Raw genomic sequence first — 24,618 nt, forward strand, 5'->3', positions numbered from 1 at the left:
TCCATAAATAGTATGACAAGCAGACCAAGCCTACTCAAATTTGAAGGCTTTGAATAGTATCCCCCCTCCTTAAAAAAAGGTGTATGCCACCTCCTAAAGAAATAAAAAGGAAGTGATTTTATGACTGTAATCAAATATTTTTTTTAATCACAGTTGTGTGAAAAAGAAAGTACACCCTCTTTGAATTATATTGTTTTACATATCAGGATATAATAACAATCATCTGTTCCTTAGCAGGTCTTAAAATTAGGTAAATACAACCTCAGTCAACACTTGACATATTACACCATGTCATGATTTATTTAACAAAAATAAAGCCAAAATGGAGAAGCTATGTATGAAAACTAAGTACACCCTTACTGCTTCCATAGGAATTAAGATGCTAAGTAGCAGACAGGTGCTGCTAATCAAATGCCCTTGATTAATTGATCATCAGCAAGTGTGACACCTCTATAAAAGCCGAAGTTTTAGCAGTATGCTGGTCTGGAGCTTTCAGGTATGTGTTAACACAATTCCAAGGAGGAAAGACATCAGCAATGAACTTAGAGAAGCAATTGTTGATGCCCATCAATCTGGGAAGGGTTATAAAGCTATTTCCAAACAATTTAAAGTGCATCATTCTACAGTGAGAAAGATTATTCAAACATGGAAAACATTCAAGACAGATGCCAATCTTCCCAGGAGTGGACGTCCCAGCAAATTCACCCCAAGGTCAGACCGTGCAATGCTCAGAGAAATTGCAAAAAACCCAAGAGTTACATCTCAGACTCTATAGGCCTCAGTTAGCATGTTAAATGTTAAAGTTCATGACAGTACAATTAGAAAAAGACTGAACAAGTATGGTTTGTTTGGAAGGGTTGCCAGGAGAAAGCCTCTTCGCTCTAAAAAGAGAAACTGTACATAATACCGCGCTCCTCCCTATAGAAGTTTTCGTCAGGAAAAAAAATAGGCCTTACATATAGAAAAACAAAAGGAATGATTCCTGCGCTCCTACCAATTAGGCTAGGATAAAATAATAATCTCATGAAAAAGGGTATTTTGTTAAACCCTTTGGCCAAAGCATAAGGCATACCCATTAATGCAGGTACCTACACGATATATACATATATATATATATATATATATATATATATATATATATATATACATATATATATGTAATAATTGGTGAAAAAAGTGTAAAATTGAAGGGTTAAATATATATATATATATATATATGTATAGTGTGTGTGTGTGTGTGTGTGTGTGTGTGTGTGTGTGTGTGTGTGTGTGTGTGTGTGTGTGTATGTGTGTCTTGAGGAGACAGCTTACAGAGACTGAAGTGCTGCTATGGCAGGGGTTGCTGGAATTTACAGTCACTGGGGCCTTCCCTTCTGAATGCCTGTGGAGTGCTTTCCCCACTCCTCCCCTTTTCCCCCTTCTCCTCCTCCCCTTTCCCTCCTTCCCCTCCTCCCCTGTCCCCCATCCAACTTCCCCTCCCTAACTCTCCCTTCCCTCTATCTCTCCCCCCATCCATGTCCCCTCTCTAACTCTCTCTTCCCCCTCTCAACCCCCATTCTCTCACTCCCCCTCGCTTCTCCCACTCTCCCCCCTCTCTCATGGCTCTCTTTCTCATTCCACCCTTCCATTTTTAACACCCCTCTCTTAAGATAAATAGCAGTGTCCGTATTGACTACTTTGGCACCGGGAAAACAGGCGGTTCTGCAGTGCTGCAGCAGGATAACTAAAGGCAAGACAGACCTCACTATTGGCCCCGTAAAACTTGCTGATGCAGTCAAGCAGCAGCAGAAGCAGCAGTGTGTGACAGATGTAAGCAGCCGGCTCTCCACAAAAAAAATTGTGGCAACTGACATCCCATGCAGGACTTCTGTTCCTGCTCAAGGGGCCGGACAAAAGTGCATGGCAGACAGCATGCAGGCCTTATGTTTGACATCCCTGATCTATATATTTACTCAACAAGTACCCAACAGGTAAACTAAGGAATATGTATTTGTTGTATTAACTGTATTAATTGATGTATTAACTTGTGGTTAATTCAAATTTAACTGGTTGACAGGTAATAAATATTTAATAATATAATTATAAAACATATATATTCTGTAAACTGGTAGAGAGATTACATGGTAAACTGCAGCAATATGTATTTATTATATATTAGAAGCCAACAGGCAATAATATTAACAGAGTAAGAGACAGGTAGTCCCTCTCTATCCCTAGTGTCAAAAGATTAAGATTACAGAGCACTCCTTATAGTGTATATTAACATAATTTTATTAATGTACAAGTAATTACAGTGACAACGGTGCACAACGTTTAGGCCCTACAGACGTTTTCAAAACCCTGCGCATGGCATCATGCTGGGCTACTATAAATAGGAAGCCAAATGGTTTAAAGCAGGCCTGCACAACGTAAAGTGAGACGGGACGAAATGCTCCAAGGAAAACAAATTCGGGCCGCATGGGTAAAACAGCATTTATTATCAAAATTATACATTTCTTTTTTTAAAAGCCTGTCATGGAAGATCAGCACTTTTACCACCTTAATACCTTCTTGGATCAATCCACTAGGCAGGACAACATTGTTAAATAAAATGGGGTTTATTTGGTGAGAGCGCAAACATACAAAAGTGCACAAAAAACATATCTCCCCCAGCACCCTTCGTCATCATCATCATCTCCCCCATCACCCTTCGTCATCATCTCCCCCAGGACCATTCATCATCATCTCCGCCAGCACCCTTCATTATCATCACCCCAGCACCCATCATAATCTCCCCCAGCACCCTTCATCATCTCCCCCAACACTCCTCATCTCCCCCAGCACCCTTCATCATAATCTCCCCCAGCACCCTTCATAATCATCTCCCCCAGCACCATACATCTCTCCCAGCACCCTTCATCTCCTCCAGCACCCTTCATCATCATCTCCCCCAGCACCATTCATCATCTCCCGCAGCACCCTTCATCATCTCCCAGCACCCTTCATCTCCCCCAGCACCCTTCATCATCTCCCCCAGCACCCTTATCATCTCCCAGCACCCTTCATCATCTCCCCCAGTCACATTCAGCAGTCCCCTTCATCATCATCAACCATCCCATGCCTACCTGATCGCGGTGGCGACAGAAGAAGTGGTGGCGGCGGTGGAAGAAGCGGCGGCCGGCGGAAGAAGCGTGGCAGTGGGCCTCATCTAGGAGGGGGGATAGTGCATCAGTGTGGGAGAGCGTCACTGCATCAGTGGGGCAACTGCTGGTGCTGGAGCAGGCTTTGGGGGGGCAGCGCGTCAACTTCTGGTGCTGGAGTGGGCTCGAGGGGGGAGGGAGCGCGTCAGTGCATCATACCTGTGCTGGAGCGGGCTCGGGGGGAGCACGTCACACCACTGGAGCACGCTCCTACTGCTGCAGCACGCTCCTTCCCTATCAAGGAAGGGGGGATGAGGGGGCCGTTGCAGGCCGCACAAGGAGTCCCAGCGGGTCGCATGCGGCCGGCGGGCCATTTGTTGTGCAGGCCTGGTGTAAAGTAAAGAGTTGACGGCAGGCAAAGTTAATTACATCACATGAGGTTGTTTAAAGGTTGCTCGAAAATAGATGTTAACCCCAGAAGTCTCTCCTATTGTGGCATCACAATCAGCTAACCAGTCCACTATCGACTACCAGCCATGTACTGGTAAAACAGTACAAGGAGCAATCAGAAAGAAAATGGAAATTTCACAGCCAAACTTTAGCTATTTACTAAGCTGAAAAATACATATAAAGTGCATATAAGATACCCAAATGTATCAAATAAATTATCAAAAGAAAATACATGCAAATAGTCCACTCCTGTTCTATCACAATGCATTTTACATTTCAGAAAATTGTAGATATCTATCATAAAACAGAATTTGGAGTAGACAGAGAAAATGATTGAGACAAAAAAATCCTGTATCACTACTGTTAGTGAACTGATAAAGCTCACAGTTGTCATTTCCTATCATATACTATGAACAAATCTCCCACCAATTATAAATGTCCCCAATCTTGAACTTTATACAATCAACGGGAGATCAGTCTAAGATTGATATGACTACTGTTTAACAGCATCATCTACAGTTAAAGTACATTTAAAGCTATTATGCAGACTTATTTTATCAATTGTTTTTAACATAGATAGATGCAACAGTATTTTCCTTTGATGAAACTTAGTGTATGGTGTTAACACAGGAATTCAAATTTTCTGTATATTCTCTTTTTGATCATTTTATTTGACAAATATGGCATCTTCTAAATACTTACATGTATTTTCCTGCCACAAAGCATTAGCAGGTTCAATAATGGGGGCTATATCTGTAGTTGGATGCATTGGTACACAGAGATACAAACTAAAAATGCCTTTCATTATGCCATGTTAATTATTGTTTTAAAGCTTCAAAGATAGTGGTTGCCTTTCACATTGGTTTCAATGGGGAACAATAACCTAGCTATTAGCGTAGGCTGTCCTCTGACTTCTTGTGTTACAACAACTGTGTACACTAACCCATTAAGCATTAACAAAAGTTTTCATTGGAAAATGAAATCATGGCCAACCTATGTTGACATCCTATGGTAATATAAATGTTGGTATTTAAGTCCATGTTTCATACAAATGTTAGTAAATAGTGATATCGTATATTTTTTTTACCAAGATATGATCCTTAATTTATTAGATATAGTAGCTACATCACAAAATGCAAAATAAAATGTGACTTGTGTCATCATCACACCATATGCATCTTTACCCACTATGCTATGTTATATAATGCCTGCATAGTCAACAACATGGTATCGCCATTTTTCTTCAAATAGAAATGCCCTTAATTAGAATAGTAAGTACAGTATGTGGAAAGCATAATCGCAATGCATTAACCTGCATCCAGATTAATAGAAGAGACTGCATGGTTAACAGTGCATTACTTCTTCATTACTCATACTAATTAAGTAATAATCCCCTCAGAACAGGGCATTACTGGCCAATAATGCCCTGGCTGGAAGAGTTGAAGGCCCGAGGCGAAGCAGTGGGGACTTTAACCCAGCCAGGGCATTATTGGCAAGTAATGCCCTGTTCTGAGGGGATTATTACTATTATAGGCTAAATGTAGGCTTATTTCATAAATAATAGACACTTTTGTATAGTTAAATAGATTTTTTGATTAAAATAAAATGGTAAATACATGAAACCACCTCTATATACGCTTACACAGCAGATATCTATATCCACACACTGCCGCCCCCTCTGTGTACACACACACACAGCAGCAAACACACAAACTGCTGCTACACAAACACACACACACACACACACACACACAGTACCTCTAAACACACAGCAGCTCTACACACATAAGCACACCACACACACACACACACACTGGAGCTCTAGATACACAACACAGCACCTCCTCTACACTCACAACATAGCACCTCTACACACACAACACAGCACCTCTACACACACAATACAGCAGCTCTACACACAACACAGCAGCTCTACACACACACAACACAGCAGCTCTACATACACAAACTCTGCTGCTACACACACATGCTACACCCATAAACACTGCTGCTTACACTGACACACACACACACACACACACACACTTTGGAGCTCTATACACACACACAGTAGCTCAACACACACACACCACATCAGCTCTACACACACAAACGCTGCTGCTACACACATGCTACACCCATAAACACTGCTGCTGACACTGACACACACACACACTGGAGCTCTATACACACACACAGTAGCTCTATACACACACATCAGCTCTACACACACACAAACTGCTGCTACACATACAACAGCACAGCACACACACACACACACACACACACACACACACACACACACACATACACACTGCAGCCACAATAAAAAATGCAGCCACTTAATAAACTTTGCACTCCCCCCCCTCACCTCTACACACAACACAGCACCACACAGCACCACACAGCACTACACAGCACTACACCGCACCTCTACACACACACCCCACACACACACACACAACACTGCACATCTATACATAACACAGCACCTCTATACCACTCACACCTGTGTTTACCGCTGTTGATTTATTTGACCTATTTGGATTCTGATTTCTTTGGGTACAGTTCTTTGTGTAACCACCAGGTGTCCAAAATGAATGAATTACCTTTGCACTATCCAATGGATAGTACTGTACAGTTACAGTATGTACTGTGCCACTGTGTCAATTTGCAGGTATTTAAAAACCAGATAAAAACCAAGTCTACCAGAGTGGTCCATTTTGAATTGACCTTGGTCGTTGAAGACACTGAAGACGTTATCAAATGTAGGCATTCATAATTAAAAGCTCTAAAACCCAATGCTTTTTTCTACATTGTTATCCCTGCACAATTGCTGAATGGACACCATGTCAACTCCATACATGTATACCAAACCTGACAGTAGTTATGCATTTTAAAATTTTCTGCAATTAATGCTGGATCAGATAAGAAGGCAACTTTAGCAGAAATATATGAATATTTCATTTCGAACTATGATTTTTACAAATTTTCACCGAATGTTCGTGGGTGGAAGCACTTGGTAAGGCAAACCTTAACTAATCAAGATTGCTTTTTTCGCACTGCCCCTCCTCCGGGAGATAGAAGAGGGTATTGGTCTGTGATCCCACATTTTGACAGTATGTTTGCTCATAGCAACTACAAAAGGAGAAAGGTCGGGTTTAATCCATGTAAGATTCGTCTTTCCCAATTCAGCAATGTACCAGCCAATGTACCAGCCAATGTAACAGCACCGGCTTACAATAACGGTCTGACAGTCAGTGAAAACCTGGTGAACCGCAATCCTTGCTATCTGGCCCCCCAAAATTACAAGACAGATTATTAGCCTGATTTCCAACCATATTACCAGCCTAGGTACCGACATGATCACCAGCTTCAGCAGCTTCAGAAGCTTCAGCAGGCACCTGTCAACTATAATGCGGTCAACTACAATGCAGACTACAGGAGTGACCCCAACTTGTACGCACAATACATTGGCTCATCTCCACCCGGTTGGCAAAGTTTATAATGAAGGTAAATATAATGTACTACAGTACAGTATACTGTATTACACTATACAGTACAGTATTAACTTTAATTCCCAAAGACACTACAGTAGTGTACTGTATGCCTGCCATACATACAGTACAGTACTGTACAGTATCAATGTTTGTACTCATGCACACTACAGCGCTACTTGACGCATGCGCAATACCGGGAATAATAGCATCATTTTTTCCCAGAAAATAAACTTTGACATTGAGCGTCAAAAGATAAAGAGGACGTTCGATCGATCTCTAATATTGCTTTTTTTAAACATTGCTTTTTTACTTTTATACAGTCAGTATTACCAGCCACACGCTTTTAAAACTTTGCCACACTATTATTTTGGACAACACACTATGCACTGTACAGTTCTGTATACTGTATGATCGATTCAAATTAAAGTGACAATGTAATTTTTATTGAGAAGGAGAGAATAATTGTGAGCTTTATACAAAACATTTTACAGTATGATTCTACTGTATGTTTTCATATTCAATACATTTTTACATTGTTATCATCACTACTGTTTTATTTTATCCATGATGTTGCATTTTTCAGTATAATTACAGTAGACTTGCATGTGTAACTAATTATGTTAAGAAACCACAGAAATAAATAGTAATAGCTTTTATTCTATATTTATTATTCAATACTTTCAACTTTTGCTAGGCTTGCTCTGCTTTTCATACTGTTTGTCGAAATATTACACTCACACAGACAAAGACGGACTAATGTAGTTGCAAAAGGCATTCCAGTCATTATTCTTAACTCCCCGGGCCATGGTAGCTTCCTTAAATAACAAAGACACATTACCTTTGAGCCGTGGGGTCTTTGCTGAACAAAGTTGCTTTTGTTGAACCTTCACTCCCTCACAAAGAAAGTCTTGCAAAAATGCATTCAACTGCTTATCGACTCCTCCCCCAGAGTGAATCATTATGTTTAAGGCAGTGATGTACTGTAGAGTCCTGTGAACGGTTTCACACGCATGTGCACGGGTGATAAGTCCTTGAGTGGGATTTGCCAAGAATGACTTCACTGCAAATGTGTATTTCAAGTAGTCTGAAAAAAAAAGAAAAAAAGGCATACTTGTTGTTTCTATTTTTTTCTCGACAAGGGCATACAGTAATACAGTAAATGAGTGATTTCAAGATAACATTATCTGATACATGGTTTTAATATTGTATCAATATTTACTTTCTAAAAATCACTGTAGGAGGAGGCATACTCAAATTGTTTTGGGGGGGTTATACTGTACTATTGAAAACCTTCACCTTTTGCTAGGTTTGGTCTGCTTTTCATACTGTTTATGGCAATATCTCAGACCCATGGTATTTATGTACTGTGAAAATTTATTGTACAACTGTCCAAATGATTTCATTGAACTACAGTATATAATCCTCTGCACCCAGACTGGAAAAGTTGCTGTTGTTGTACCTTCCCCCCTTTGAGTACTTTGTTCCAGAAAATAATTATTCCTTGTATTAATTCCTCCTTTTTGGATGGTTTCACAACCTTTTGTATATAAGCCTTCATCGCATACCACACAAGTTTAATGGGATTTAAATCTGGGATCTGGAATGGGAGGGGAAAGAAAAAGGCAAATTAGTTGAACAGAAAAACAATTTAAAACAAAGAGTAAAAGTTAATGTACTGTACAGTACAGTACACTGGAGAACTTACTCCGGTGGCATCTTAATCCAGTTGATATCGCACGCAAGAATATAGTTAGAAGAGGCGGTATATTTAGGGTCATTGTCCTTAAAGAAACGGTGACCAACAGATTGGAAATTATGCCTAATGTATTCAACAATACAGGTGAAAATTTGCTCTTGGAAAAATACTTTATCCGTGATTCCTGGAATAATATACACTGGCGACACACTTTATTCGAGCACGGCTAGTCCCGCGAATTCGGGTATACTCGGGTGTATTCAGGTTTCTGATAGTTTTCTGCCAGAGTACATTGCGTTATTTTCCGGCCTGAATTTAAGCTTTTTATTCCGGCTGGTTACAATACTGCAATGCCGTCAAAATACACATGGTGGCGCTTGCGAGCTATTCTCTGTGAAGCCGTCCCCTATAATGAATTGTAATGCAGTATACTGTATACTGTATACTATATACTGTATATACTGTATAACAACAACCCCTGTAAGCCCTAACATACAGTACTGTACAGTACTGTACTGTACTGTATATGCACATACATAAATGATACTACTGTATGGGCGGCGGGGGCGAGATGTGTTTGCAGCAGAGAGAGATCCGCTGCTCTCTCTCTGCGCAAACATCCGCACATTAAAAATTATTTGAAATACATTTTTATTGATAGTGTAGATGTGCAGGGGGTCTGCGGAGCTGAACCGCGTTGGTTTTAGGTCTGGGGACCCCGTGCCCCCCGAGATACAGGCCCCTTTAGTATTAACTGCTACGGTCGTGAAGGGGTTAAGTGCACCCGCAACCCCCCCCCCCCCTCCCACAAGTCCTAAACTCACACCAAGGGCCAAATACCCCCCTCACCAATCCCCACTACACACAATAAAGCGGGCACGGTGGGTTAACCCCTTCATTGCCTTAGCGGCTATCCGCTATGGTAATGACGCAGCATTTTCCGTATTTTTAATAATATTGATCAGGAGCAGGGGGGGGGGGTTCCCTGAGCATTAATTTCTGGCTCAGGGAACCCCCTGCTCACTTTACAATATTATTAAAATAATGCTTCTTTACCATAGCGCATAGACGCTAAGGTAAAGAACGAGTGTTTATTTATACTGTATATTGTATGTGTTTTATTGATAGTGTACATGTGCAGAGGGTCTCCAGAGCAGAAGCGCACAGGTTTCAGGTCTGGGGACCCCGTGCCCCCCGAGATACAGGCCACTTTAGGGGGTGCCGGTATCCCTCTGCTCTGCTTGGTTTACAGGCCGCGGTCACGTGATCGGGACCTTTAAACGCAGAGGGATACCGGCACCCCCTAAAGGGGCCTGTATCTCGGGGGGCACGGGGTCCCCAGACCTAAAACCAACGCGGTTCAGCTCCGCAGACCCCCTGCACATCTACACTATCAATAAAAATGTATTTCAAATGTATTTATTGTCATTTATTTATTTATTTTTTGGCGGCTGCTGTGTGTATTTTATTGTTGTGGGTTGCGGGAGGGTGGGTGAATGGGGTATTCGCCCCAACGATGGTTGGGGAGGGCTTGCGGGGGGGGGGGTAGCGGGAGGGCTTAACCCCTTCATGACCGTAGCGGTATTAACTGCTACGGTCGTGAAGGGGTTAAGTGCACCCGCAACCCCCCCCCCCCCTCCCGCAAGTCCTAAACTCACACCAAGGGCCAAATACCCCCCTCACCAATCCCCACTACACACAATAAAGCGGGCACGGTGGGTTAACCCCTTCATTGCCTTAGCGGCTATCCGCTATGGTAATGACGCAGCATTTTCCGTATTTTTAATAATATTGATCAGGAGCAGGGGGGGGGGGGGTTCCCTGAGCATTAATTTCTGGCTCAGGGAACCCCCTGCTCACTTTACAATATTATTAAAATAATGCTTCTTTACCATAGCGCATAGACGCTAAGGTAAAGAACGAGTGTTTATTTATACTGTATATTGTATGTGTTTTATTGATAGTGTACATGTGCAGAGGGTCTCCAGAGCAGAAGCGCACAGGTTTCAGGTCTGGGGACCCCGTGCCCCCCGAGATACAGGCCACTTTAGGGGGTGCCGGTATCCCTCTGCTCTGCTTGGTTTACAGGCCGCGGTCACGTGATCGGGACCTTTAAACGCAGAGGGATACCGGCACCCCCTAAAGGGGCCTGTATCTCGGGGGGCACGGGGTCCCCAGACCTAAAACCAACGCGGTTCAGCTCCGCAGACCCCCTGCACATCTACACTATCAATAAAAATGTATTTCAAATGTATTTATTGTCATTTATTTATTTATTTTTTGGCGGCTGCTGTGTGTATTTTATTGTTGTGGGTTGCGGGAGGGTGTGTGAATGGGGTATTCGCCCCAACGATGGTTGGGGAGGGCTTGCGGGGGGGGGGGTGGGGTAGCGGGAGGGCTTAACCCCTTCATGACCGTAGCGGTATTAACTGCTACGGTCGTGAAGGGGTTAAGTGCACCCGCAACCCCCCCCCCCCCCCCTCCCGCAAGTCCTAAACTCACACCAAGGGCCAAATACCCCCCTCACCAATCCCCACTACACACAATAAAGCGGGCACGGTGGGTTAACCCCTTCATTGCCTTAGCGGCTATCCGCTATGGTAATGACGCAGCATTTTCCGTATTTTTAATAATATTGATCAGGAGCAGGGGGGGGGGGGTTCCCTGAGCATTAATTTCTGGCTCAGGGAACCCCCTGCTCACTTTACAATATTATTAAAATAATGCTTCTTTACCATAGCGCATAGACGCTAAGGTAAAGAACGAGTGTTTATTTATACTGTATATTGTATGTGTTTTATTGATAGTGTACATGTGCAGAGGGTCTCCAGAGCAGAAGCGCACAGGTTTCAGGTCTGGGGACCCCGTGCCCCCCGAGATACAGGCCACTTTAGGGGGTGCCGGTATCCCTCTGCTCTGCTTGGTTTACAGGCCGCGGTCACGTGATCGGGACCTTTAAACGCAGAGGGATACCGGCACCCCCTAAAGGGGCCTGTATCTCGGGGGGCACGGGGTCCCCAGACCTAAAACCAACGCGGTTCAGCTCCGCAGACCCCCTGCACATCTACACTATCAATAAAAATGTATTTCAAATGTATTTATTGTCATTTATTTATTTTTTGGCGGCTGCTGTGTGTATTTTATTGTTGTGGGTTGCGGGAGGGTGGGTGAATGGGGTATTCGCCCCAACGATGGTTGGGGAGGGCTTGCGGGGGGGGGGGTGGGGTAGCGGGAGGGCTTAACCCCTTCATGACCGTAGCGGTATTAACTGCTACGGTCGTGAAGGGGTTAAGTGCACCCGCAACCCCCCCCCCCCTCCCGCAAGTCCTAAACTCACACCAAGGGCCAAATACCCCCCTCACCAATCCCCACAATAAAGCGGGCACGGTGGGTTAACCCCTTCATTGCCTTAGCGGCTATCCGCTATGGTAATGACGCAGCATTTTCCGTATTTTTAATAATATTGATCAGGAGCAGGGGGGGGGGGGGTTTCCCTGAGCATTAATTTCTGGCTCAGGGAACCCCCTGCTCACTTTACAATATTATTAAAATAATGCTTCTTTACCATAGCGCATAGACGCTAAGGTAAAGAACGAGTGTTTATTTATACTGTATATTGTATGTGTTTTATTGATAGTGTACATGTGCAGAGGGTCTCCAGAGCAGAAGCGCACAGGTTTCAGGTCTGGGGACCCCGTGCCCCCCGAGATACAGGCCACTTTAGGGGGTGCCGGTATCCCTCTGCTCTGCTTGGTTTACAGGCCGCGGTCACGTGATCGGGACCTTTAAACGCAGAGGGATACCGCCACCCCCTAAAGGGGCCTGTATCTCGGGGGGCACGGGGTCCCCAGCCCTAAAACCAACGCGGTTCAGCTCCGCAGACCCCCTGCACATCTACACTATCAATAAAAATGTATTTCAAATGTATTTATTGTCATTTATTTATTTATTTTTTGGCGGCTGCTGTGTGTATTTTTTTAATAATATTGATCAGGAGCAGGGGGGGGGGGGTTGCATTAATTTCTGGCTCAGGGAGCCCCCTGCTCACTGTACAATATTATTAAATCTCTCTCTGCTGCAAACACATCTCGCCCCCAGTACAGTATGTGCAGTAATTTACTGAACATGTACTGTAGAATAAATGCATAGTTTTATTTATTCGGGTTTATTACACAGTATACTGTTCGGCTGGAAAACATCAGCATACTGTACAGCACAATATTACTGTATCCATCGAAATCCCCCCATTAGCCGTTTTCTTTTCTTTTCTGAGGAAAAACAAAATGAAAAGTTTTAATGTACAGTAATGGTCAGCCCCCTAAAGAAGTACCCAGCCAGCCCCACCAAAATAATAGTACTCACCATACTGTATTACTGAATTTCCCATTCAGCTTGCGCCGGCGCCGGCCCACTTCCAGTCCAGCTTTCATCATCACCCACGTCGATAGTTTGCAGAGGGACTAGCCCACCTGTAGTCAGCGGGAAATCGCTTAGGTACATGCAAGCTTCATCAAAACTGGCTGCGAAATCCATCTCAGGGTTGTCACCGATGGAGATGGCATCATGATAAGCTGGTGCTGCTGCTGGTTCTGGTTCTGGTTCTGGCGCATTGCTTGGCAGGGACTGTGGCTTCTTATTTCGTTTTAACACGACCCTTCGCCTCTTGCCGCCTCCATTATCATAGATACGGGAAAAACCCGGTGCCACACACCAATACCCTCCAACAAATTGGGGCTCAATACGGTGAAAACAGGGGTCACTACATAACCTTTTCCTTATTGCGCGCTTCCACAAATGAGGAGTTGGCGAAAATCTGTAAAAGTCATAATTTTCGATAAAATACTGATAAATTTGAACAACTGTTGCCATCTTATCCTCTGTTGCATTAATAGCGGCCCATATCAAATAAGCATAACTTCTGTCAGGTTTTTGGAAAGCGGGCTCCACTTGAACACTCATGTCTCTGTAGAATAGTGTAAGCGAAAATGATCTTTGTCTTTATTTAATACAGTACTGTATGTAAAGCCTAAATTGATACATTTTTTGCAACTCTTCCTTCAGTCTCAAGGACAAGTTACAATACTGTAGCATACTGTACTGGGATAAAGTATCTTTTTTGGTATAGTAAACGAAACAACTTGCAAAGTCCACACATTACTTAAGTCATGAGTTTATGCCATCTGGTGGACAAACGAAACATTGCCGCCTAATAAATTCTTCTGGTTATCATGAGTTTATGCCATCTGGTGGACAAACGAAACATTGCCGCCTAGTAAATTCTTCTGGTTATCATTTAACAGATCAGATCCCCCGTCAGCCAGGCATGAACCGTGGCTGGGAAGGCAAACGCAACGCAGCATGCGAGAGGTGAGCAGCGGCGGATTCCAAGTATCTGCCAGGTAGAAATCGGGCATTTGCTCGAATAAAGTGTGTCGGTGCAGTAAGAAAAATGTAACATTAGGGTCCAAATACACTACAGTTGTATAGTGCATAAGGCTACAGCATGTGACTTTGTGCATTATTTTACCCTCAAAGATGATTATGCATCCTGGTCCACATCTATAGATTGCACCCCACACATGCATCTTCAGTTTGTGCTAGGGTCGCGGCTTCAGAGATAGGCGTCCTTTTTTGTGGAATGCATAAGTGGCAAATCCCGCAAGAGCTACAGTTGTCTCGTCAGAAAAAATGACATCCTGAAAAGTCTTGCCACTTTCTATCCATAGCCATGCTGGGTCCACTCTGTTTACCTTGTTTGCATCCCTTATCATTGGATACACTCTGTAATGAGAGAGAAGAATTTTACAGGTACAGTAAAACCACACTTTTACCTACTGTACAGTACTAACTACAGCACTCTTCACACAGTACTATTGCAATATACTGAACTTTATTACTACTGTATACGGTACTATCACGTATTCGTGGGGGTAATATACTTTATAAAGTACTGTACATTACTTTGTTACAGTAAGACACTTAATTTACACGTCCATATTTCCATCCCAATATGGCGTCTCATTACCCTGATGCTGGTCTCAGATGCCGTGATATTGTGACCGTTCTCTAGAACAGTCTTGACTCTTGCTGCACAGCGCTCATCATTATCCTATTGTATTGTATTGTGTCTTTATTTATATAGCGCCATTAATGTACATAGCGCTTCACAGTAGTAATACATGTGGTAATCGAATAAATAACAGATAATATAAATAACAAATCATGGGAATAAGTGCTTTAGACATTAACATAACATTAAGGAAGAGGAGTCCCTGCCACGAGGAGCTTACAATCTAATTGGTAGGTAGAGAGAACGTACAGAGACAGTAGGAGGGACTTCTGGTAAGTGCGTCTGCAGGGGGCCAAGCTTTATGTATCATGTGTTCAGAATGTTCACAGTGCTATTCGTATGCTTTTTTAAGCAAGTGTGTCTTAAGGTGGGTCTTAAAGGTGGATAGAGGGGGTGCTAGTCGGGTACTGAGGGGAAGGGCATTCCAGAGGTGTGGGGCAGTCATTGAAAAAGGTTTAAGGCGGGAGAGTGCTTTAGATAAAAAGGGGTTAGAAAGAAGACATCCTTGAGCAGAACGCAAGAGTCGGGATGGTGCATAGCGAGAAATTAGGGCTGAGATGTAAGGAGGGGCAGAAGAGTGTAAAGCTTTAAAAGTGAGGAGAAGAATGGAGTGTGAGATGCGGGATTTGATCGGAAGCCAGGAGAGGGATTTCAGGACGGGAGATGCTGAGACAGATCTAGGAAAGAGTAGAGTGATTCTGGCAGCAGCATTTAGGATAGATTGTAGGGGAGACAGGTGAGAGGCAGGAAGGCCGGACAGCAGGAGGTTACAGTAATCAAGACGGGGGAGAATGAGGGCCTGAGTCAGAGTTTTAGCAGTCGAGCAACAGAGGAAAGGGCGTATCTTTGTTATATTGCGGAGGAAAAAGCGACAAGTTTTAGAAATGTTTTGAATGTGAGGGGCGAATGTGAGAGAGGAGTCGAGTGTGACCCCTAGGCAGCGTGCTTGGGCTACTGGGTGAATGATCGTAGTTCCAACAGTAATGTGGAAGGAGGTAGTAGGGACAGGTTTGGGAGGAAGTATGAGGAGCTCTGTTTTAGCCATGTTGAGTTTAAGGTGACGGAGGGCCATCCAGGATGATATAGCAGAGAGACATTCAGAAACTTTGGTCTGTATAGCAGGTGTAAGGTCGGGTGTTGAAAAGTATATTTGTGTGTCGTCAGCATAGAGGTGATATTTAAACCCAAAAGATGTTATTAGGTCACCTTTAGAGAGTGTGTACAGAGAAAAGAGAAGAGGTCCCAGGACAGAGCCATGGGGTACCCCACAGAGAGATCAATAGAGGAGGAGGAGATGTTAGCAGAAAAGACACTGAAAGTACGATGGGAGAGGTAGGATGAGATCCAGGATAGAGCTTTGTTCCGAATACCAAGAGTGTGGAGAATGTGAAGGAGAAGAGGATGATCCACAGTATCAAATGCTGCAGAGAGGTCGAGTAATATGAGCAGAGTGTAATGACCTCTGTCTTTGGCAGCATGGAGGTCGTCAGTTATTTTAGTGAGGGCTGTTTCCGTGGAGTGAGCAGTGCGGAAGCCAGATTGTAGAGGGTCTAGGAGAGAATAGGTGTTGAGAAAATGGAGCAAGCGAGAGAATACAAGACGTTCAAGGAGTTTAGAGGCAAAAGGCAGGAGGGAGACAGGTCAATAGTTAGAAAGACAGTTAGGGTCAAGCTTGCTGTTTTTCAGTAATGGTATGACTGTTGCATGTTTGAAGGAGGATGGAAAGGTTCCAGAGCAGAGGGAGGAGTTAAAAATGTGTGTGAGCGTAGGGATTATATTAGGAGCAAGAGGTTTTAGGAGATGGGAGGGAATGGGGTCAAGAGGGCAAGTGGTAGAGGGAGAAGAGGCGATCAACAGTGACACATCCTCCTCTGAGACAGTGGAAAAAGAGTCAAGGAAGGCAGGAGGAGAGTTAGGAAGAGGTGTAGGATGGGAAGAAGAAACAGAGGGGATGTTCTGATGTATGGATTCCACCTTTTCCTTAAAATAGTCAGCAAAGTCCTGAGCGGAGATGGAGGAAGGAGAGGCAGCTGAGGGTGGTTTGAGTAGAGTATCAAAGACAGAGAACAGTCGGCGTGGGTTAGACTTGTGCATGTTGATTAGTGCAGAAACGTAGGCTTGTTTAGCTTGCGAGAGGGCAGAGTTGAAACAGGATAGCATAAATTTGTAGTGAAGGAAGTCTGCGAGAGTGTGAGACTTCCTCCAGAGGCGTTCAGAGGAACGAGTGGATGAACGCAGCATGCGCGTGTGGGAATTTAGCCAGGGTCTAGGGTTAGAAGGGCTATTGCGGCAGAGAGAAAGCGGGGCATGTAGATCAAGAGAGGAGGACAAAGCAGAGTTGTAGTTCCTAACCAGGTTGTCAGGGTCTGTAGCAGAGCTGAGAGAGGAGAGGGAGGAGCGTAAAGTGGACTCAAAGTCAGGTAAGTGAATAGAGTGCAGGTTTCTGCAGAATCGGGGGGTAGATGGAGGTGGAGAATGGGAGAAGCGAGATAGAGAGAATGAGATGAGGTGATGGTCAGAGAGAGAAAAAGGGGAAATGGAGAAATCGGAGAGAGAGACGTTTTTAGTGAAAACCAGGTCTAAGTAGTGGCCATCCTTGTGGGTGCTGGCTGCAATCCACTGTTGAAGGCCAAAAGAAGAGGTTAGAGAAAGAAAGCGGGAAGCCCAAGGGAGAGAGGGGTCATCAATGTGGCAATTGAAGTCCCCAAGGAGAAGAACAGGGGAGTCTGAGGAGAGGAAGAAAGAGAGCCAGGATTCAAAGTGAGAGAGAAAGGCAGAAGGGGGATGAGTAGAGGTAGGTGGGCGATAGATGACCACCACATGGACAGGAAGAGGAGAGAAAATCTGGACAGTGTGAGCCTCAAAGGAGGGAAAAGCAAGAGATGGAGAAATAGGAAAGGTTCGGTAACGGCAGAGAGAGGAGAGCAGGAGCCCCACGCCTCCACCCCTGCCATCAGTGCGCAGAGTGTGGGAGAAGGAAAGGCCACCATAGGAGAGGGCAGCTTCCAGAGCAGAGTCAGACTGAGTGAGACAGGTCTCTGTTATAGCAAATAGGAGCAGAGAGTGAGAGAGAAAAAAGTCATGCAAAGAGAGGAACTTGTAAGAAAGGGAGCGAGCATTCCAAAGGGAACAGGAGAAAGGGAGAGAGGAGGGAGGGTGGCAGGGGATGGGTATGAGGTTGGAGGGGTTGACACCAGAGGGAGTAGAGTTTGCAATTGGCAGGCAAGGACGAGCGTACGTAGGCATAGGGCAAGGACCAGGATTGGGAGAGATATCCCCAGAAGCAAGGAGGAGAAGCATGGATAGAAAGAGGATGTGTGAGGATGATTTGTAGGGGTGTTTTTTAGTGCAGGGGATATAGCTGTGTGGTGTCAGAGGACGCAGGTAAGAAAGGAGTTCATGTGAACAGAGAAGTGGTGAAGGAAGGAGAGATGGAGATATATGAATAGAGTTAGAGACATACTGAGGCTGGTAAAAAGAAGTGCATAATTTGAGAAGAAGTGAAATCACAGCAAATATAAATGGTAAAGGCAGCATCACAGCAGTAATGATGCAGGCTGGTATAGATGATATCTTCCTTTCCAGCGTAGTTCAAATGCAGGAATCAGGGCCAGTTGGGGTGTCCACTTCTTCCTCACTTCTTTTGAACTTCCTTTTAAACTTGAGTTGTCCTGCCACTTATAATGTGCCACTTGGAGATGTGCTGCAGAATGTACAATTTATACATCTATGTATTTCTAAACTATAACTATAATAGGGCTAAATGTTAAAATGGATTAGAAGCAAAGGGTGACACTGTGAGTGCTCATTTGCATATCATTACCCATAATCCCTGGCTGCAGTGGGAGCATTGTAAGCTAAGAGATAGTGGTGAGTAGCAGGGTTGCAGACCTGTCTGAGACATGTGAATGTGCTCAGGAGTGATATTTTTATTTGCTGTAAACTATATTATGCATTTAAATTACAATAGCAAATCTCAACATTTTAAGACATAAATTGAATTAATGATCATGACTGCAATAAAGTAGGGCTTATGTCATAGGGGCCTATGAACTAATATCATATTTAAAAATGTCAAGACATCAAACCTTTAGTGCTAAAGAGTAGTACAAACTTTCATAAAATGTGCATCGTACATAAGAAAAATGAGGAAACCATGCACACCAAAATTAAAGATGCAAAAGAATTAATGCAAAAAAAAGTCATTTAATGACTAAAAACAGTCACATAAATCCAACGTTTTGATGCTGACCACCTTCATCAGGGTGATACATAACCCTGATGAAGGTTGTCAGCACCGAAACGTTGGGTTTTTTTGACTGTTTTTAGTCATTAAATGACTTTTTTGTATTAAATCTTTTGCATCTTTATTTTGGTGTGCGCGGCTTTCCCCATTTTTCATTCATGCAAGTACCTTTACTAGATGTCCTGCCTGTAGCACCCATGCTTTCATTACCCTTTTTTTCATGTCCCCTTGGATTAGGGGCATCCCAAGTTACATGTTCTTGATTCTCCATTTTTTGTTTGATTCATCGTACATATGACACATAGCTTTAAATGAAGTCTGATGCATTGCGTCATGTTTAATACCTGCTTGATACAATTTTGATTTAAACAGAATTATGTGGTTTTTATTTACCACTGGTATTAGTAAATATATATTATTAGTTTACTATTATTTATATTAACCGTACTGTGTACATAATATATTTTCTTAACCTATATACTGAAACATAAATAGCAACTTCATTCTGCGCTGGCAATCTAAACAGACTTTTCAGGGTTTACACAAGGTTCAATAATTATAATTTTTTGTTCAATTGTACAATTTGTTTTTGTACATACCATTTACATCTGTGTATCATGCATATTCCAAAATATTTGACTACAATCATTTTTTAAACTTAAGGCACATTGAAGTTTAGAACTGTACATACTGTAGGTACAGACAACACATGCACAATTACATTTGAGACTGTCACGCATCAAATATACTCTAAAAATAACATTTGTGACCCATAGTACATAGGCCCCATAGCTAAACTTTCACGTTGTAATGATACTTTTGTATTATTATGTAAAAAAAATGCATACTATTGCAGTTATTTTATCAGTGTCCAAGCTGAGAAACTGGTAGACAATCCAGGTGCAATAGAATCTGATTTAGCATAACATTACAAATAAGGTCACCTGTTTTAAAATCTATAAAATCAGCAAAACCAAATCCAGTTAACTAGCTGCAATCCTCTATGAAAGTGCACTTATGGAGATGACCACTTCAAGCAGGTTTCGTTTTTTGGTTGATTAATGTATTCACGGTTGCTAATATGAAAGCACTTATGGTGCCTTGCAAAAGCATGTAATTGCTACATTAGGTAACCTGAATGGGCAACATGTAAAAACAGCCATTAACCCTTCGGGGTATGAATGAGCCAGCTAACACACTCCGTTGAAATAGTGTACATTGTTCTTCAGACTGGTATTCATCATCGTGGACCAGTGCTGAATTGTACTATAAAAGCACTTATTTTCCACGCTCGGCATACCGAATGGGCCACATGTAAAAACAGTCATTAATCCTTTGGAGTCTGGACGATTCAGCAAACACTCTGCATTGAAACACATTGGTCTTCAGTTGGGATGACAAAGGGTTAAATAGAAGATATTAGCATTCTGCGAAAGTATCGGGTTTGGCTAGAAAATAATGGAGTGATATCAGCTGAACGATTTGACACAGCTTCACTCTGAAGTCCTTACCATCTGCAGAGAATCCATTATGAATTAATTCCTGTAATTACCTCCTTGGGGCTGCTTTGTTGCATAGCTCCCTCACTGCTAAAGAAGAAACTGTCCACAAATCGACATATCTATTAAAATACGTTTCAGGGTGCAAAATATAAGCTACTGGTGAAACTTGCATCTATGTAAGCATTTTAGAATGGCAGTTAACCCTTTTAATTGATGTTTTTTTCACGTATTTTTGGTTTATGTTAGTGAGATAAACTAAACCAATTTCTCGGCATATCATGTGGTTTAGTCCAATTCCATACAGTATGTTTCAATTCATGTTAAAATACACACGTAGCAATATTTCAAACCAAAGGCTCTGTGATGAAACAAGTAATTCCTCTAAATGCAGGAACTATTTCTCCTTTTCTTGTGTTACTAACCTGATTTGCAAATACAGCTCCAGATTTATAACAACACAAATATATTAGCAATTATTTTTATTTTATTAAAAATGCAATAAAATCCACTTCATACACTTTACAGTACATATAGTTTGCTTCATACAATGACTTTTGTCATTTTAAAAAGTATTGTTATACCTCAATATATCGAACTAGATATTTTTCACCTGAGAGACATTTTAATAACACGCATTTCTCTCATCTCAGTTTTATTAAACAATGCAGAAATGCATGTAAGATCCAAAAGTAAATATTGGGTAATGTTTAAGTATGGGGTTTTCACTGCTCTTATTTTGGCCTTATCTACCCTGCCTCTGCCCATCTTGCTGTTCATTTGATTGGTTTAAGATCACAAGTCACCCACCCATATTCCCTGATCATAGTTTCCTTTGTAAATGAAAACACTTCTAGACTTTAAAATATGGTTTCAAAATACTTGTTCTGATTTGTTACAAATTGCACCAGTCACCTAATGGTATGCCTGTTTAAAGGTGTGATTGTTTATTGTTTCCCAACTCTGCACCTTTAACTACGTTGTTAATTGAGGGGAAGTCATCACCATTAAAACAATGATACGGAATTGTATGGTCCGCATTACCTATGTTAATGTTATTAAACATGCCATTTCCATTAGTTCTCTTTGATTCTAAAATTAGATTGAATTGGCCTTTAAGCAGCGAATGGGTTGATATCGAATGGGTCCTTGTTCTTGTGCATGCACCTCATTAAAGTCAGTGCTGTTTATGTTTAATAAAGCCCCCAGTCTCTCTCCATCTTTATAAACCTCCAGCCTTAACAGTGCGTAAGCCCTGCATCCCTGTTCAGTCGTGTGGAGCCAGTGGGGCAGGGAAATGGCAGCACTGCCTGCAGGGCCCCATCCAGAACTGAGGGTATAAATCTGTTTCAGCCGTGAATCCCACGCTTCATTGGTCACCTAGCTTGAATTTTCACAAAAGATCCCTACGTGATGCTTCTAATAATGACTGACCCAAACTCTGGTATTTTCATTTTTTTACATGCAAGATAATGGACTGTGTGTGAAATTATTTTCTGCAGATCTCCAAGAACCAAGTTGCTGGAAAGAAAAAGTGTACTGAATACGTTTGATGGTCCGGGAAGTAATACGTTTTAAATACAATTCTTATAGTTTCTCCTTTTTATTTAGCATGTTCTATTTCCACCCTATTGGAGTTGCAAATGTGAACAGATGTATATATTTTAGAGTTATAGAGGTCACTCCAGCGATGTATTAGTTATAATACACGTTTTCAAGTCTTTGTCTTCTAAAACATGAATTGTGTGCAGTGCAGAAATGTTACAATACATGTTTTATAGACGGAATAACATTCTTCTCACTCTTACCACTAACATGTCACTCGTTGAATTTCATAAGAAAAAAAATATTTCTTGTATTCTAGTTATATAGCGTAGACAAGAAAATGCATCAAATCTAGTGAAAGATACCCAAACATGAAATGTATAATCTATGAAAAAAAACAATGTAATGTAATTTTATTGGGTGCCTCTTCTTTATTCGTCACCAAATTAGCTTGTTTTCCACATGTGCACAGTAACCTGAACCCTATTCCATGGTGCAGTTTGGAAAACCCATGGGATGTTACGGCTCACTAAACAGCCAGCAGTTCGCACTAAAGAGCTCTAACTAGCATCAATCCCTTAGCGCCACTTAGATCAATGGTGACCACATATCACACGAAACGCTGCTGTGGATCAAGTGCCTTGTCATCGCTTCAATTTCCTAAATAAGTGCTTTTAATTACAATTCGCTATTTTCATTTTTTGTCAGCCAATAAAATGTTTATAAACCGCTATAAGCGAGATAGCATTGTCAGCATCAACACAAAGGGTTATTATTTTTTCTCACAAGAATTCCCTGCTGGCGCAGACTTGATGCTTGTCCCACGGCAAGTCTATTACTACAGAGTCCATACCCAATTGGTAGCACCAATAGGTATCTGATGACATGCGCAGGGTGGGGAATATGGTGGTTGACACTAGTGCATGGGGCGTCTGTCTTTGCTTGCAATGTTTTTAGTCAGTGACTGTACTACGCGAGGGATCAGTCAGGATCAGCACCACAGACAGCTCCTTGCAAACAGCACTTCTACGGCTGTGCAGTATTGCTCCCCTCCTGAAACTCTCTTTCACTAATAACCAGAGCAGCATTGAACATACAGTGCTGTGGTAATAAACACCCATCCTCATCATTACTCCACAGCTCATTATTCCCTTCTGCAGTGATTTTCTACCACACACCGGTGCTGTTTGTTTCTATGCTTCAACTGGACACCGTTCAGCAGCAGCAGCAGCAGCAGCAGAGCCACCTTCCCGTCTGTGATTTCAAGGGCTAGGATGGCATCTCCGGGCTCTGGTTTCTGGTCCTTTGGGACGGAAGAAGGGAACAATGAACCTGATAACACGAAACCTGATAACACGGGCAAAGGTAAGGTTGGCGCCCCACTTTCTCAGGTAATTATCGGCAGTTACTAGTAAGAAGAACCCAGATCGTTCGGTGACAAAAACTCCTTGATTATTATTATTACTATTATGGGCAAGTGCATAGCAAGTGCATGACATATTCGTGACCCTCTGATAAACACTACACTAATATAGATGTACTCGTCGATTGCATTGCAATAATCAATTTATGGCCAGTCGTAACCACAGCATGGATTAATATAGGTGTATTCATATAGATATATTCAGCATGATGGCTATACATTGATATAGAAACATTGATAACAGACTCATTAGCACACAGCGCAATCTTCATACCTACTGTAACTTAATTAGCTACAGTATTGTGCTAATCGGACTTGCATAGTTTTGGTCGCCAAATAGGTTGTGCATCCGATTTATATAGGGTTATATATGGATGGTGAAGAAATGTGTGAAGTCAGGTACAAAGGGTTTGTTGTTTTAGAATGGTCTGTTTTTCCTAGATAATAATAGCGAGGGAACATTTAAAACATCTCAAACGTAACCTGGACATGGCAAAACAGAGACAAATATTTATTTTACCTATCCACCTATCCATCTATCTATCTATCTATCTATCTATCTATCTATCTATCTATCTATCTATCTATCTATCTATCTATCTATCTATCTATCCATCTATCCATCTATCCATCTATCCATCTATCCATCTATCCATCTATCCATCTATCCATCTATCCATCTATCCATCTATCCATCTATCTATCTATCTATCTATCTATCTATCTATCTATCTATCTATCTATCTATCTATCTATCTATCTATCTATCTATCTGCACACACACACATATAATATATATATATACACACACATATAATATATATATATACACACACATATAATATATATATATACACACACATACATATAATATATATACACACACATATAGACATATGTTAAAATGTTAATGTGACTCTCTGGTACATTTTAAAACTTAAGGGACACATCATAAAAGTGAAATAAACCTTGTTTCAAAGGTATTCAGATCTATTGAAGATAACTTACCAATTACAACATATTTTTCTCTGGTGCAGAACCTTAGAAATATTGACATTGTCCGCTTATCC

At 42.1% G+C, this 24,618-nt stretch overlaps 1 protein-coding gene across 1 annotated transcript in view; it reads left to right on the forward strand.

The window, feature by feature from the left end:
• Positions 1–22,960: 22,960 nt before the first annotated feature.
• Positions 22,961–24,618, forward strand: part of GAD2 (glutamate decarboxylase 2) — a 105,538-nt gene continuing 103,880 nt past the window's right edge. The window contains exon 1 of the mRNA XM_075587615.1: positions 22,961–23,490. Coding sequence (XP_075443730.1) covers positions 23,400–23,490 — 91 coding nt within the window. The 5' untranslated portion in view covers positions 22,961–23,399. The remainder of the gene's footprint in view (positions 23,491–24,618) is intronic.

Source organism: Ascaphus truei, chromosome 2 (genome assembly GCF_040206685.1).
Source record: "Ascaphus truei isolate aAscTru1 chromosome 2, aAscTru1.hap1, whole genome shotgun sequence".
In the NCBI taxonomy this organism is placed as follows: Eukaryota; Metazoa; Chordata; class Amphibia; order Anura; family Ascaphidae; genus Ascaphus; species Ascaphus truei.